The sequence below is a fragment of the Cucurbita pepo genome, chromosome 2 (assembly GCF_057944985.1).
Source record: "Cucurbita pepo subsp. pepo isolate OVF chromosome 2, ASM5794498v1, whole genome shotgun sequence".
In the NCBI taxonomy this organism is placed as follows: domain Eukaryota; kingdom Viridiplantae; phylum Streptophyta; class Magnoliopsida; order Cucurbitales; family Cucurbitaceae; genus Cucurbita; species Cucurbita pepo.
In genome coordinates, this window is record NC_141799.1 from 14,593,104 (window position 1) to 14,610,120 (window position 17,017).

At 35.7% G+C, this 17,017-nt stretch overlaps 2 protein-coding genes across 3 annotated transcripts; one reads left to right on the forward strand and one right to left on the reverse strand.

Moving 5' to 3' along the window:
* Positions 1-277: 277 nt before the first annotated feature.
* Positions 278-12,245, reverse strand: LOC111788922 (Zn-dependent exopeptidases superfamily protein). The gene is made up of 16 exons (XM_023669500.2): positions 11,993-12,245; positions 11,382-11,492; positions 11,158-11,272; positions 10,643-10,725; positions 10,438-10,514; positions 9,568-9,645; positions 9,055-9,126; positions 8,877-8,950; positions 8,652-8,781; positions 8,494-8,565; positions 4,731-4,850; positions 3,870-3,941; positions 2,474-2,614; positions 2,085-2,169; positions 1,538-1,976; positions 278-940 (listed from the first exon to the last, which is right to left on the reverse strand). The coding sequence occupies exons 1-16, from the start codon at positions 12,051-12,053 to the stop codon at positions 676-678; spliced, it is 1,995 nt and encodes a 664-aa protein (XP_023525268.1). The 5' UTR covers positions 12,054-12,245; the 3' UTR covers positions 278-675.
* Positions 12,246-12,752: 507 nt separating this feature from the next.
* Positions 12,753-16,928, forward strand: LOC111787472 (protein ABA AND ROS SENSITIVE 1). 2 transcript variants are annotated; one of them, XM_023667438.2, is made up of 7 exons: positions 12,753-12,955; positions 13,357-13,456; positions 14,392-14,602; positions 15,155-15,371; positions 16,109-16,184; positions 16,272-16,318; positions 16,402-16,928. In XM_023667438.2, the coding sequence occupies exons 1-7, from the start codon at positions 12,867-12,869 to the stop codon at positions 16,583-16,585; spliced, it is 924 nt and encodes a 307-aa protein (XP_023523206.1). In that variant the 5' UTR covers positions 12,753-12,866; the 3' UTR covers positions 16,586-16,928. The 2 variants fall into 2 exon arrangements, with proteins under 2 accessions (XP_023523206.1, XP_023523207.1); XM_023667439.2 differs by having other exon boundaries at positions 12,757-12,974.
* Positions 16,929-17,017: the final 89 nt, after the last annotated feature.

The following is a 17,017-nucleotide window of genomic DNA, read 5'->3' on the forward strand; positions in this document are numbered from 1 at the left end:
ACTTCCAAAGGAGTTGCATCATTAGATATCATTATTAAAAACTTATAGGGGATGTGCTAACAGTCAACTCTCTATATCCAGACTATGGAGGGGAGACTAAACGACTTAAATGCATCACTAGATATCATTATTATAAACTTAGGGGATATGCTAACAGTCAACTCTATATCGGGAAGACTAAACGACTTAAATTTAAAAATCTTCTGGCAGACGCATTTTAAAGTTTTGAAGGGGAAGCCCAAAAAGGACAATATCTGCTAGCGGTGGACCTGAGCCGTTACAAGAACAGTTCAATTATCTGTCTATTTTCAATTCCAATAAACTGTTCAATCAAGTATACAGAAATGTCTTCAACTCGACGTTTGATTTTCGGTAACGATCAGGCAAGCAACCATGTGTGGATGCTGCACCTGAGGTAAGATTAACTACAACCGGGAAACAGAAGAAGCTATACAGAATCATATCATTTGCGTACTAACATGCAAAGCTTCAATGGCATCAGATCCCGCCCTTCACCAACGGGAGGCAGAGGGTTGCCAAATTAAACAATACACCACCTCTGCAACTACATCCAAAATCTTCCGGAGAAAAAACGATTGAACTATATTGATACAGTGTCCCATCTTTCTCAGCCTTTTCATTTACTAATTCCATTTAGTTGCCTAAAATGTTGTGTTAATCTTTCTTCAAGGCCTTCATAATGGAGCCTCGCACGGCTACTATTGCAAAGTATGACAAGATTGTAGTAGTAATGCCTCCAAGTAAGACAAAACGATCATAAGCAGTAGCTTGGACGGTATACATTCGGAGTCCTATGGTGTTCCAGTTGCTCTCTGTCCAAACAGGATCGACGGCGCCCATTGGGTCCGATGAATTCGGAGGAAGCACATTCCAAGATCCAGATTCGAACATCAATCGTGTTGAGTATGCTGGAACGTACCTGTTGCAAATAACTACAGATATTTAACAAAGAAAGGCAGTGCAACTAATCAAACTTTAAAATATTGTTATCAAACTTGCATAGTAGTTACATATTGAACCTGTTTTTTACTCCCCCCAAAAAAAGTAATAATAAAACAATTAGAGCATGGACAACTAATCAAATAATCTATAATGTAGACGTTCCAGACTTCCCATTCGTAGTCAGACGTCAATTTAGTCAAGTCGAATCAACCCACTTACAACCTCTATACTACGAAAAATTATTCAAAGCTTGCAGTTTTGAACCATTGAATGTATGAAAGACTGCAAAACTACCTCAAATTAGTAAGATTTTCAAATCCATGAGTTATTATGAGAAAGCCACATTGTGTCAGCTTCAATAAATAACTTTTTCCTACATTACAGGCTTCAACATACTCTCTAGGACAATCCTTCCTCAAGGCCTCCTGCAGTTTTAAATATTCTCTAAGTTATCTTAATTTAAGTTTTTTTTTGTTTTGTTTTGTTTTAGTTTTGATGCAATGACTAAGTATGCCATGTGTCCACCAATGCACCATTCTAAATCAGTTGTGTCTAGCTATAAATATGATGGTACCTGGTAGTTGATACAACACAAGTTCCCTTTCCAGTCTCCGCTCCAATGCACACCTCACTTTTGTCATCACAGTTCTGTGAACAGACAGAGCTAGTATTCTCTTTACGGATGGATGTTCTGTCAGCTAAAAAGTTCCAAGCAAATCTTGAAACATCGTGAACATAACCAGGATAAGGAGTAGAGGATGGTTCATCAAGGATAACACCAACATAATGGTTTGGACAGACATTGGTCGGAGAAATATATCTCTTCACCAACTCACAAGAGAGGCCAGGGTCACAGTTAAGGAGACATCCTATAAGCTCTTCAACCAACGAGGTGTTCAATTTGATAGCATTCAGGGCAGAACTACTCAATTCCTTTTTGTTGGTTGCTAGAATGTAAAGAGTTCGGGCAACAAGTAAAGCAGCTGCTTCAATAGCTGATGAGTTTATATTATCTGGATTGAAAAATAATATGAATAGTAAGAAAAAATAGGACCAGCTATACAACAATCGTCAATGAGCGACAAAATGGGAAACGAAGGAAAGAAAAGAATGCAACTTACGTAAATCGTCGAGGTGACTCTGGTAAAATTGATTGGTAAAGCTAGTATCAAAGTCTTCTAGTACCACCCCAGAGACCTGCGAGTTCTGTACGGACCAAAATAAACTTGTCAACTTATCTATCTCTTGGTGTACACGGTCTAATATCTTTACTTCATATAGCTATGCTTCCCTTTCAACCAATTGGAGAAGTGTTACGTAATCATCATGGATTATTATCCTTTTTATAAATTTTATACATCAATGAAATTGTTTCGCAAAACTCTAGTCTCAAACCTTGAATTGTGTGCCATTCGTTTCTTATTTTAATTTTTTTTCAATAAAAAAATCAGCAGGTTTGAACAATAGAGAGCACGAAAATAGTTGCATCAAGTATGTTGTTGATAAATACCTTTGCTAGAAATGCCATCAACGAAGATGGTGGTATCCCTGGATTTGTAGTACTAGCTGGTGAGACTTTTATGTTCTCAAATGGAAGCGACTCTCGAGCAAGCTTCAAGGCGTTCCATGTCTCATTCTTGGAAGATGAAACCTACAGGAGCAATATCTTGCTAAAATAATAGGTTGAAATAAAATCTTTCATCGAACATGACTATGTTATTCCGTGCATAATAAAATACTAACAGAATAGCTAATGACATTACTAGGGCACCATATCGAACTAGTATATCAAAATAGATCAAGTATCTATGAAGAAAAATAATGGTCTCAAACTCTCAAGAGGTCGGATAAACAGTTTATCAATTTAGAACACAGTTAAGTAGTAACAGTCTGCATTTTTTGCCTAATCAACAAGACAACACCAATGAGGGGGAAAAAAATCAAACACCATGTTTTTCATTGAATCTAAGATGGCCTTTCCTGGCCATCACAGGCAAAATGAAAATTGGGTTTCATTGGGCAAATGACAGCCAACCATTTTGCGTTTCCTATTAAGTATCAATGTATTGGATAGATCACCATTTTGAGAAATTGGGAGGAGATGCCTAATATCGCCTTTCTTCGTGCGTTCCCTCTTGTTTTTGGTAATGAAATCCGTGTGTGTTCAGCAATTCTATAAAATTTTCCTTCTGCACTTTAGAACCAACCAATGCTGCTTGCAATAATCACTAGGTAAGTTGAACAAGCTATCCTTTTAAAGGGTTTAAGAATGTCATAAAGATTCTCAAATTCCATAAAAGCTGCTGCTTTGTTTTTCGAATTATTTTCTCAATATTTTAGATGTTATATTAACCTTACAAACTTCTCTCACTCAAACATTAGAAAACAATTACGACAGTAATTTTAAGGAAATCAAAATATTTCTGCAATTCTCCACGTTCAATTATTCCCTCAAAAGGCCTAACATACAGTACAAGATTTTAAATGTTGCAGCAACATTTCAGATGTGTATGTTAGGTATCTAACACAAATAACCTTAAATACACAGTGAACACCGTTCATGACCAATGGGTTATTTCAGCCAAAGATATTGCAATCAACTAGGGAAAACAAGCAATACAATACCCAAACACTCCAGTTAATCGAGAGAGCTGGAAATCTCTCCGAAGACATAAAATGTCCAATTAAACATAACAGCCACATGCAACACAAGCCCTACAAAAACCTTACCCACACTGACCGTACACAAACGCACAATCCTAATGGTTCCCACCCTAACAGAAAAATCATTCTATTCCCTTTTTACCCTTCCTTTGGTAAGTATGCATGATAGGAGGTCTCATAGTATAGAGAAACCTTAAAATAATAATAATAAAACAGTTTAGAGGAAAAAAAAAAACCATTACCTCTGTCATGTGAGCGAAGAAGTTTCCAAATCCATCATTGGATTTCTTTCCAACAGAGCCAATTTCGAAAACCTAAATTGAAAAGGTAAAAGCACAATAAGTTCAACTTTTTATCATTAACTTAAATAAAATGGATCTAAAGTATCAAAAAGAAAAGAAAGATCACACACGCACTGGAAAACAACAAACAACCAGATAAATGCAGCTCTAGCTAAAATATATATCACTTTTCATACATCATGTCAAATCTGTATCATGTCATTCAAAGGGCATGCCATGCTTTACCACTTCAAATATGACTACATGAAGTCCTTATTTTCCTCAACCAGGAGCCTGTGTAGCATCACTTTCCTTACCTCATATGAGGGGAAAATTTATTGTCAGTGTATTTCCCTCACCCACATGCAATTGCCAATTTACATAAATTATCCCCGCAACAAGCCACCATCAATAATACGTAGGGTTTCAGATGGTTGAAAACCATGCACTTCTTGAATTTTCTTTGTTCAATATAAGTAGACGCATTTTCAATTTTCCTATTCTTGCACTGGTTTAGACTAAGAATATATTTATCTTCTCGATTGGAAAGAACAAATTAAGCAAATAAAATTTTGAAAATAAAGAGAAAAGCTTCAAAGATAAACATCCACCCACCAAAAACATAAAGAGCTGTTTTAGTATTTTCTGATGATTCCCTACATCCATTATGTATTTCTCCAATGGTAACGCACTAGGAAGCCACTCAAACAAGAAAAGTAGAAAACATATATTTTTCTCTTAGAGAGTGACTATAATTCTACACTGAAAAGAGTACAAGAAAACTAAAATTCAGAGCACTAATTTACAAGTTCAGAAATATACCGTATCGATCAATGTATTGTTAAGGCCACTGACAGAATTGGACTGTAAATCAAGTTCAAGCAAAAATCTCCTACTACCAAGGTAGCCCCAAGACTCTCCAGTGAAGACAACAAAAACAAGCTGGATATTCAAGAATAACTATTAGCAACTGAATAATAAGAAAAGGCAAAGGATACAAACAAGACTTAAAGCACCATGATCTATGTATTCAATCAGAATGAAGCCAAAGAATGGATACAAATTACAGACAATCTGCATATGAGCTTGGGATGATTATATCCCACGCATCATCATCAAACCTCCAATACATTTCATAAATGCTAAAACATATATATAAAAAATGATACATAAGCATATAAATTCGGGCATCTTAGGGATAGAACCACTAAACTAAGTGTGTAAAATAAAACAAAAAGGACCAACAACAATAACTACTACGAGCGGGCTTTATTCTCTGTAATTCTAAAACCAAAAATCTTTCATTGAAACAAATTTACTACCTTCGAAGGATGCTCTAGACAAAATATCAATCTCCAAAAACCAGAGATCATGGGCATCAATATTAGCATAGAGATTATTGAAGAAAGTGCTAGCATATATGGTTGTAAAAAGGGAGAAGGACCGAATATGTACCTACGATTACCTCTAAAAGGAAACCACAAATTTTTTTCCTTCTGGAAGACTATTATTGAAAAAATAGAAAGAAGGCTATCAACATGGTCATCCTGTTATAATTCAAAAGGCACAAGACTCACCCTAATACAAGTCACATTATCCAACCTCCCCACTTACTACATGTCTCTATTTGAAATGCCACAAAAAGTGGTTTCAGACATAGAAAGATTATTTAGAAACTACTCGTAGAAAGATGGCCCACAACTTGTTTGACGGAGTATTATAAACCTCCCAACAGAAAAGGGAGGCCTCGATCTTTTCTTGATAAAGAAGAACAAAGCTCTCTTCGCCAAATAGATATGAAGATATCATCACGAAGAAAAGGTATTGAGGAGAAATCTTATAAAGGCTAAATATACTCCTACATCAAACAAAAATCAATCACCTTCATCATCTACAAAAAGAGCCTTGAAAGTATATAAAGAAACATCAAAACCTCATCACCAATCGAATTCGCCATATGGTGGGTGATGGAAGGAGCACATCATTCTGGACCGACCCATGAATTGAGAACACCATGCTTCTCTACAAAATCCTTGATGGGCGTGGTGTTTTCAATTCATGGGTAGGTCCCAAAATGATGTGCTTCCTCCATCACCTACCCTATGAAAAGTTCGGTTGGTGATGAGGTTTTGATGTTTCTTTATGTACTTCCAAGGCTCTTTTGCAGAAGAGGGAAGAGATTGATTTTTGTTTGATGTTGGAGTATAGTTAGCCTTTATAAGATTTCTCCACAACACCTTTTCTTCGTGATGATATCTTCATATCCATTTGGTGAGGAGAGTTTTGTTCTTCTTCTTTATCGAGAAAAGACTGAGGCCTCCCTTTACTGTTGGGAGGTTTATAATCTTCCATCGAACAAGGTGTGGGCCATCTTTCTACAAGTAGTTTCTCAATAATATTTCTATATCTAAAACCACTTTTTGTGGCATTTCAAATAGAGACATGTAGTAAGTGGGGGCGTTGGATAATGTGGCTTGTATTATGGTGAGTCTTCCACCTTTTGAAGTATAACATGATATCCATGTTGATAGCCTTCTTTCTATTTTTTCAATAATAGTCTTTCAAGAGGAAAAATATTTATGGTTTCCTATTAGAGGTAATCCTAGGTAAATATTCGGTCATTCTCCATTTTTACAATCATATATGCTAGCGAATTCTTCAATAATGTGTTAATATTGATGCCCATTATCTCTGTTTTTTGGAGATTGATATTTTGTCCAGAAAATCCTTCAAAGGTTTTTACCGTTCGATCACGTCTTTTATGGAAGAGATATCTGCCAAGTCAGAAAAAAGGATTGTATCGTCTACGAACTGAAGGTGGTTGATGCTTAAGCCTTCGTTACCAATCTGAAAACCTTTTATCTGCCCTTCGTATTCTGCTTTTGTCAGTATGCGACTAAGGCAGTCCATTACCATGATGACAAGTAAATGGGATAGTGGATCCCCTTGTTGAAGACCCCGTGTGGCATAATCTTCCCTCTTGATCTTCCATTGATGATGATGAAGTTTGTGGACGAGATGCATCCTTTTATCCACCTTCGCCATTTTGAGCCAAATCCTTTTGTCACAAGAATGTTTTCAAGGAAAGTTCAATCAACCTTGTCGAAGGCCTTTTCCATGTCAAGTTTGATGACTAGACCTTTTTGTTTCTTTTGTTTTTTTTTTTTTTTTTTCATTCATCTATGAGTTCATTTTCCATGAGAGATGCATCGTCACCCCTCTACAAAAGTTGATTGTTGCCTGGTAATTGTGAGAGGGAGAACCTTTTTAAGATGTTCTGATAATATCCTTTCTATGATTTTATATAGTCCGGTCGTAAGGCTTATGGGACGAAAGTCTGCAACAGTGCGGGCATCCAGTTTCTTTGAGATCAGACAAATGTATGTTTCATTTAAGTTTTCATTGATAACTCCGATTCGAAAAAAATATTGGAATACTCTCATGAAATCAACTCTCATAAAGTTCCAACAGTTTTTAGAAAATTATGAGGTAAAACCATCCGGTCTTGGAGTTTTATCGAATCCTGAATGCTGAATCACCTTCCCCACGTCTTCTTTGGTGAAAATAACCTCGAGGGAGGCAGCTTGCGGTTGATCAATAGGGTCCCAGTCAAGATCGTGGGAAAATTCAAAGAGGGCATTGTCCTTTGTATATAAGGACGTGTAAAATCTGAGACAATTTCATCTTCATTTACTAAACTTCTGCTTTATGGGGATAGAATTTCCATAATGATACTCTTTCGTTTCTTTGCATGATACAATGGAAAAATTAGAGGTTTATGTCACCCTCCTCTGACCATCGTTTTTTACATTTACTATCTAAGATTGCTCTTCCTTTGCTGCCAACGAAATAAGTTCTGCTTTCATGAGCTTTTTATATGTGTGTTGAACTAGTGTAATAGAGTCGGTTTCCTCCATTTGATCAAGGAGGACAATTTCAGTAAGTAATTGGTTTCTTTTTGTGGAGATACAACCGAAAACCTCCTTGTTCCAATTCTTTAAGACTTCTTTTAGTTTTTTAAGTTTGTTGATGAAACCGTCTCCGATCATCCACAAAGGGGCGTATTCTTGCACCAATATTCTACCATTGACAAACAAAATGGAGCCACATATTCTCAAAGCGGAAGGGCGAAGGGCCCCATTTACAGCAACCCACGGAGAGTAGAATAGGATAATGATCAGATGAAGGTCTATTTCTGAATTTTTCAAGTAGGCCTTCTGTGGCTAGAACTCCTTGTGTTGGCGAGAAACCTATTACCACAGTAATTTCTTCTCCACCAATTTGTGTTTCTGATGTCCTTTGTAGGAATGAAAAATGGGTTTTTTTTTTCTCCATTTCAAAATTAATTTTGAGAGGTTGTAACTAAGATTGAATAAGATAAGACAATCCAATAACTAAATCAATAGAAGGCAATAAAAACAAGAAATAGCAATTATATCTCAAATGCTACATAGTCAGACATAACAGTTATATCTAAAATGCAATTATGTAGATGAAAAGATTATAGGATATTTGCATTTGAGTTAATAGCTATTAATAAAAATACAGTACAATCGGATACAAAGAAAATAGCTTCTATAAGAACCTGTTTATGAAGATCATCCAGTCCATCCACATGGGAAAGTGCATCAACCGCAGCCAGTAATGCAATCAGGCCCTAAAATGTACCAGAAAGACTTTAACAGGTAGCAGAATAAACAGGTAAGGTTTATGACTAATATACTTGCTCAACATAAATCATACAGAGATGGGGGAGTCGGCACCAATGCTTTTATCACGGAAGAAAGACGCAGAGTCCATTGAAGCTACTGTGAGAATGATGGGCTTAGACTTATCTGAAGAAATATTGATTGGAGGAAGCGACGACCAGACACTGTAAAGATAATGATCTCTTTTAACAAATTAAACAGAGTAAAATTGTAAAACTATGGAGACAAAAATAAAACTAAAAATCAAATAAAACTTAACCTGTATCCACCTAACGGAAGGCATGTTTCTTCTTTCAAACAAGACATTGAATTATGAGTTCCAGCCTTGGTTGTCTAGACAAAAAGAAAATGAATTAAACGAACTTTGCAAAGTGTGATTCCATTTAAGATGTGAAATCACTGAAATGTAATCATTTGTAACACCAGAAGCTAAGTACCTGCATCACCAGATCAAATTCAGCAACATTAGACGTGTAAACTTTCTTGTCCTTCACATTTTTTGAAGCAGCCTGCATTAAGTGGTACGATTGTGCAACAGATAAATTCTTCTGGTCAAAAGTATTGGCATACTTATCTTTTAAGAACAAAATATCTCTTCAATTCAATTGTAGCCACCCAAGCCCACCGCTAGCAAATAATGTAAACATAATTGCAAAATATCAATGAGTTTCAACCCTATGACACATGCACTTATTCATAAACGGTTCTACATTTTATTTTGGGTTGTTTTTATTTCAGTTTTGCTAACCATTTAAAAAAAAACTATAAAAGTACATTATGATCTTACCTAATGTGAAGACTAAGGAATGTCTGATGGCAACCATCAGATTAATCAAAATAAAAAATCAATTTCCAGAGACAAGCATATAACAACTGAGCCAAACAGCCTTATGGTAAATGAAATATCTCAAGGCAATTGAACGTTTTGAGTGATTAAGAATCAGAATTACCTCTTGTACAGGGGAAATGCTGCTCTCAGATATTAAGAAAACAGGAAAGTTATATTGATTCCACATAACTCCAGATCCCTGCATGTGCAAGTTGTAAGATGCTACAGATTGTCAAGCCAAAGAAGAAATGAAAGCCTGTGATAAAACAAAGTTTTTTTTTTTTCATAAGAAACTAAGCCGCTCATTGAGAAAAATGAAAGAATGTATAGGGTGTAAAAAAGATAAACTCACAAAACTAGTCCCGACGAACTACAGGAGGAAATTGTAACTTAAAAAATGAGACCAAGATAGTAATTACAGAATTCAGCCTCTTTTCAAAGTGATTCGATGGAGGCTGATTTTCAAGAAAAATCAGAATTCAGACTCAGTTAAGATAAACCCTTGAGTTAGTAGTAGCTCCAAATTTAAACACAGATCAGCCCTAATGACTGCATGGGCCGACAAAACTCTTACCAGCTTCTAATTATTATTATTATTTATCTTTTCATAGAAGATATATCTTGTATAAAAAAGCCACACAAAAATAGAGAAATACCCCACCCAAAAGTGAAAACTATTATAAAGAGATCTTCCAATTCTAATAATCATGGAGAGGCTATAGTTACATGAGGAATCCTTGTGAAAAAGGCTCCACCAAGGAGCTAAAAGCTGAATACTTCTAACAAAAGACTTATAAGCTTCTACTCATATATGGAAGGCTGAGATTAACTCATAATAATCATATGGCGGATATGATATCAACCAACAATCAATAGTTTGGTGCTTAGCTTTATAAGTGAGAAAAAAATAAGAGTTCAGAAGTAAAAAGCTTCTAACGGTTGACCACTCCTAAAAAAAATAAAAAAACTCAGCAAGAAAATTCAAACATACAATTGGGTTCCATTCATAGTCAATTTTTTGGTAAGGAGCAAATTTAGCTTGTGGAAACTTTTGAGCAGGAGAAAACCCTGCAAAGGAAAATAAATCAACACGTTAGTTATTGACGTGCATGTCTGAATTACACACAACTACAAAAAAAGAAAAGGAAAGAAAAAAATAAGGGGGAAAAGAACCTGAATAGATAAATGAACTCTACCTTTCGTTCTTTTCTGTATTTCAGTCCCTGGTTTGATTAAAACACCACCAACATTACTTGCAAAATTGGAATCATCCTGTAATCTGAAATAGGTTTCCAAAAAAAAAAAAATCTACCTGAGTAGATAGTTTTCTTCCAACTCTAATAAGCAGAGAAGAAAATGAAGGAAGAGATCATTTATATCTTCCCACTGGAGAAACAGTTCATATAATTTGCAAGGAAAATAGCAATTGAGGACTGCTTATATGAATTCAATCGCTAGTGGTGATAGATAATAGTACAAGAGGCCCAAAGGAGACCTTGATTTTCCGAGTTATTTTTCCACTCAAAATCTCTCCTTTTTTTTTTTCTTTTCTTTTTTTTTCTTTTGTAGATGAGAATGCTTCTTCACTTATTTATAATTTTTCATTGGGAGGCTTGGAACATGTTGTAGACCCAAGTTTAGAAAATAATCCTTATAATGAAATGAGAATATGTATGAAGCTAGGGAGTATATATAAAAATCTAAAACCTACCTAGCAAAGAAACTCGAGATGTCATCCATTGAAACTAAAATTGCAGACGGTTGCAATATCTCATCAGCATCTTTGAAGTTAATCATTGGTACTACAACCTTTTCTCGCCCAGGATCTGCGGTACACATAGTAAAAATACATGAATGACGCCTCCATACCATTAAGGATTACGCTGGCATTTCCAAAGGTAATAGAGTTTCTACGTATAGTGCAAAATAACCTACTTGAACAACCGATTTCTCCAGAGAGATTGAGTAATCGAATGCACGGATAACCATCAACTACAAGGTACATTGAATTTTGGAGATCAGGAACCGATTCCATTGAGTGTTCATCTGTTGAATGCATTATAGAAAATGATAACAGGTCAGGATTCTTGCTCTGTAGTCAACATCAAAATGCTCACTCCAAAATTTAGTAAAATTATAATAGAAAGGATAAAATTTACTTAAACCCATAATTATTCTTCATCCATGTGTGATATTGTCGTATGAACCAGATAATTAGCTTCGCGGGGATAGAATATAATCTTATTAGTTTAAAAATAATTTCGTATAAGCAATAAGAACTTGAAAAGAAGCAGAAAACTAACATCCGAGCAAACCAAACCTTCAGAGGTGAAATTTAGACATCAAGCAGCAAAATGGCATCTAATTACTTCAAATAATGTACCCTTTAGCTGCTAGTGACTACTCAGATTACGAAATGTAAGGAAGTAACCCATACACATTAGTTACATTACTTTTAACGCATCAAGACTGATTGGCATTCATAGTCAACGAGCAATAAGAAGCCATTGAAACAAAAATTTGATAGCCCTTCTCTTTTAACGCACCTGATAAACAGAGACGAACAGAAGTTAAAAACAGGAGGAGGTGAAGAACATGGAAAGACATGGATGCTGATTTGGCTCTTCTTTGATTCGAATCGCAGTCTGTTGGAGCGTTCTTGGGGACCTCAGCTCTGCGCAAGACGAAGATGAATGTGTCCCTGCAATGGACTCGAGAGCCCACGTAGAGTTGGGAAATTGAACTGAAATTTGATCATCGGGAGTGGAAAGAACGGGTAAAAGGAAACCCCTCAAAAAATAAATAAATAAATAAAATAAATATATATATATATATTTTTTTTTTCTTTTTTTTTTCTTTTTTTTTTTTTTTTTTTTTTTTTTTTTTTTTTTTTTAATGCTAGGGTCAAGTAGACTGGTGGCCAAATAACATGATAACTGAAGACCGAATTCTCGGTAAATGACGGTCATAACTATAACCATCTTAATGTCGTGAAATTTTTTGTTGAGTAAGTTCTGACCCACACGAAAGACGTAACAGTATAAGGTACTGTCTTGAAAAGAGACTCGATGAAATAGACACGTTTGTAAAGATGTGGACTACATAGACAGAAATAATTTACAAAGCTTCACCCCCTCCGAGAAGATCGAGCCATCAATTAAATACTATGGTTGAAAAGCTAGCATTGGAACAGAGTAGGTCGAGTTTTTTTTATTATTATTATTATTATTATTATTTAATTTTCTTTTATTAATTTTAGTCTAACGAAATTAATTAGAGAAAATTGAACAACGCTCATATTAATCTGTCAACGACTCATATTTATCGAACCAAATAAAGGAGGAAGAACGATCTCGGCTTGAAGCCGGAGGGATTATTAAACCCTGGACTAGGTCTGCAAGGAGGAAGGAAGAACACCAAATGGATGCTCAAGCCAAGAGAAAGGCGTTGTTTCGCGCCAAATTGAATGCCCAGAAGAAGGATAAGCGCATCGATTCTCCTCTTGTCAGGTGAATATGGAGTTTCAAGGTTCTACACGGATTTCCCTTATCTATTTTGTCTCTCTGTTCTATTTCCGACTTCGATTTGTCCACTGTAGTAGACAATTCGGTTATTCTCAGGAAGAAGTTATCGATAGGAAATGATATGATTTAATGGAATATACAAATTTCAAATTACTTTTACATCTAGCTCAGTATCAAGTTTTCCTTGCAGTTATAATTTTCCTATTTTTTGTAACGTCATTTCTATCTTTTTTCTGTATAAGAAGGTGTCAGAGAAATGTTCGACAGTGATATAACCTACCAACATTGAGGAAGATTATATTATTGTTAATTGTTCTGGATTATTTAGTTGTATTTCATGTAGAAAATTTTATGAGTTTGAGATTCATCATGTTTAACTTGCGCAGGTACAATGAGCTGGAGCAACCGGTCTGTAGGGTGTGTGATATTGTCATGAAATCAGAGGCTTACTGGGATGCACACCAGTCTTCTCGTAGACATCACGAGGTAATGTTCTACTATTTCAAATCTTATTAAAAGATATTCACGGCCATATCTGCATCATCAATGTTGATACCCACAATTGTAGTCCTGCAGATACTCACTTTAAACCTTTAAGAGACCTGAAAAGCTCAATATTAGCATGAATGTTACTGTTGTTGAGTTTGCCAATGTCACTATTTGTAAAGAGGGTGATATCTTTTGTGAACTTAAGATGATTAATATGCATCGAGTCTCTTCCCTCCACAAAGACCTGAAGAAAACTTGCCTTTATCCCCTTATCCAACATGGTCACTTTACCTACTATGTGCTAATTGTGGTAGATTAATATCAGCTGAAGGGCGAGAAGTGGTCTATGTTTCCAAATATTTTGTTCTCAAATTGTGCTTGCAATTACATGAGATGCTTCCGTGAATTGTTTCTACATCAAATTATTAACCCTCTTATTGTGGGACGAATTAAAGTCCCAATATATTTTCTGTCTGAGATGAATATCTATCTGAGAACTGATTTATAATTTTTTGCTGAGAATTATATTAAGGTTTAGAATATTAGTAGGAAGGAAGATCAGGTACTCCAATGAATTGCTAGGTTCAGTTATTTCCTTATAATTTATTGTTGGTGGAATGCCGTCCTTATTCCATAGACTATAGTTTTTTTTGTGCTGATTGAAACACACTCGGGTCCCTTTCTCCAAGTTTTTTTAAAAAATATATATATATATATAGTTCTGTACACTATACGATGAATGCTCCATACGACCTTTTCTTTTATTTGTTTCTTCATTTTATTTGCATATCCTTGTTTCCATTTTTCTGTTTCCAATGCATCACCTCTACCTGCTGTAGATAGGGAACTTAAAGTCCTAAATCCTAATACAACCTAGTTTGAGCTGATTTTTGGTCAAATATTTACTAATGGGACATTATTATAAATGACAGGCAATAAATAATCTCAAAGCTAATGCAGCCGGTAGGTCTGGAGTTAACAATATTAAAGCCGAGGCCCCTACTGAACTCCCTGACAGCAAACCAATAGATTCGAGAGAGCAGAAAGCATCGACTGGGACATCAACAGAGTTACCAAAACGTCAGTCATCATCCGTGCTTCCTCCAGATTTTTTCGATCAGAGTGCCAAAAGGCTCAAAACTGGTAAGGAAATAGGCATGCATGAGATACTTATTATGCATGTAGGCCTGAATAATATATATGATGTCCAGGCATCTTTAGATATATCAACTTATATTATTTTATGAACAAATATATGGTTGTTCATAAATATTATTTATATGTGTATGACAACAAATATGTATATTTATGTATGTACATGATAGTAGAGGTGTCACTATTATTATGGTTAAAAATAAAACATGGCTCAGTTGGATCCATCTCAACATGTAATGATATGGGAATAAGACTGTGTACGGAAACATATGCGGAAAATGAGTTACTAAGACATTATTTGGACCGTAAATGCTGCAAATTGTTTTATGTCACGATCAAATTTGTCAAGAAATCTCTACAGCCAGTTGGTCAATGGTTAAATGTTTGGCGTTGACATTTGTTCCAATTTGTGTTTGATATTCTTGGGATCTTATTTGGTGTTTAGTTCTTGTATAATTGATTTCCGCCCTTATATTCAGTGCATCTGTGGTATTCTGATTTCACTTTTCAACATGCCGTATTTGGCTTGTGTCCTTCCAGGAAAGGAATCTATTAAGTTCGTCGAACCAGATTCACGTAGTGGTAGCATCGCTCAGTCAGAAGTGATTGCAAAGGCCAGTGACCTTAGTCAGAAATCTTCCACGAATGGTGGTTCAGAGGGGAAGCAAATAAAGGGAGCTCTGCCTGAAGGTTTCTTTGATGATAAGGAGGCTGATTTGCGTGCGCACGGCATAAAACTTGTGAAGCCTGATGTCAAGTAGGTCCTTCCCACTTGTTATGTATGCACCTTTAAAACTTGTTATGTTTAGTTTGGTATGTTAAGCTTCTGTAATCCTTTTATTATATCTAACGATACTATTTTGTGTTGTCCTTGCTTTTAAGGAAGGTGTTTGCGTATTTTTATCCCGATTCGATTTGATTTCTCACTTTTTCCATTGTTTGGTTTGCTGTAAATTCCAACCAGAGATAATATTGGGAAATAGGCTACTGATGATTGGATGTGTCCTAAGAAATTCTATATCTTGGTCTTGTTTGACATTATCTGATGTTTTCACTGTTTCTGCATTTTCCAATACCACATGAGTTTTACAGATTCTGATGGCTGAATAAATAAACATCGATTTTCTTCAATAATGCCGTGGGCTCTCCGACCATCGGTTGTGCCACTTAATATTGTAGTTTGGGTCCCTAGATTGCATGGTATTGGACCATTTAACGTGGTTCCCATTCAAATTTTACTACTTTTCCATAATTCTATGTTTGGATCTCTATACAAACACATCAGAGAACGGACAACAATGTCAGTGATGAGAACTCCAAATATGGTTGTCGGTCGATTGCGTGTAAGGAATGATCTTTATTGAATCCATGCAAAAAAATGTGCAACTTTCTTGTTCTTCAGAAATATATCGTTGTTGTGCATGCTCCTTTACTCTTTGTAGTTTATGCCATGGATTCTATAGGAGCTTGATTGTGTGTATACTTCATTATCAGAGATGAATACAAGGAATTCGAAAAGTTGATCCAAGAGGATTTGAAAGAGGTGGATGACCGTTTGGAAGAGGAGGAGGTAACACCCTACTACTTAGCTCCTTTTTGTTTCCCCGTCGGTAAGTTTAACAATGATATCGACTCGGATTTTTGGAATGTTCTGTAGATCGATGCTGCTGAAATGATAGAGGAAGCTGAAACCTTAGAGCAGAAGTAAGTGTAGCACGATAAAACTCGTCTCGTTCTTCTAATCTTCATTCCTGGTTGCACTAAACCTTCTGGGTTTCTGTTGACAGGGCGTACAGGGAGAGAGTGGAAAAGTTGAAGAGGAAGAAAATGGAGTTGAAGAACAAAAAATCAGCAGAACAAAGTAGAGGCAAGCCCGACATTCCTACTAAAGAGTCGAGCCTTGAGGACTCTTTGAGTGATGATGACAGTGACACCAATTATACAGTAGATTGGAGAGCTCAACACTCATGATAACAAGTCAGCTCTAAACTTTTTATGTACTTTAAGATGAGATGGTGAAAAAGGAGAAAAGAATGTGATAATGTTGATAGAAATTTGATGTTGCGTTACGGGCATAGTTAAATGGCCGTAAAATTTTATCGATGACGTTAGAAGTTAAACTTTTACGAACTTTATTTTGTTTCATATACATTATGTATCATCATATAAGTTTTGATGTTGGGTGGTTGGACCCTCTCTAAATTTGGATGAAACGGTCTAAATTTAAGAGACATCACTCTAATTAAAGTTATGTGAAACTGAAAGCTGACGACTATTTGAGTGTGGTTGAAAGGATCTTTGAATCGTCTTTGAATCGTTAGAGCTTTTATTTAAATCTGATATGAATGCTTTTCCTTTCGAGCTTCTTCTCAAGGCTTTAAAACGCGTCTGCTAGGAAAAGGT

Coding starts and splice junctions, on each gene's coding strand:
- LOC111788922 (XM_023669500.2), bottom strand. CDS start 12,053: ATGTCTTTCCATGTTCTTCACCTCCTCCTGTTTTTAACTTCTGTTCGT. Junction 9,646..10,437: donor ACTATGAATGGAACCCAATT/GTATGTTTGAAT, acceptor TTGCACATGCAG/GGATCTGGAGTTATGTGGAA. Junction 3,942..4,730: donor ACAATACATTGATCGATACG/GTATATTTCTGA, acceptor TTTTCAATTTAG/GTTTTCGAAATTGGCTCTGT.
- LOC111787472 (XM_023667438.2), top strand. CDS start 12,867: ATGGATGCTCAAGCCAAGAGAAAGGCGTTGTTTCGCGCCAAATTGAAT. Junction 16,185..16,271: donor ACCGTTTGGAAGAGGAGGAG/GTAACACCCTAC, acceptor AATGTTCTGTAG/ATCGATGCTGCTGAAATGAT. Junction 16,319..16,401: donor GCTGAAACCTTAGAGCAGAA/GTAAGTGTAGCA, acceptor TTCTGTTGACAG/GGCGTACAGGGAGAGAGTGG.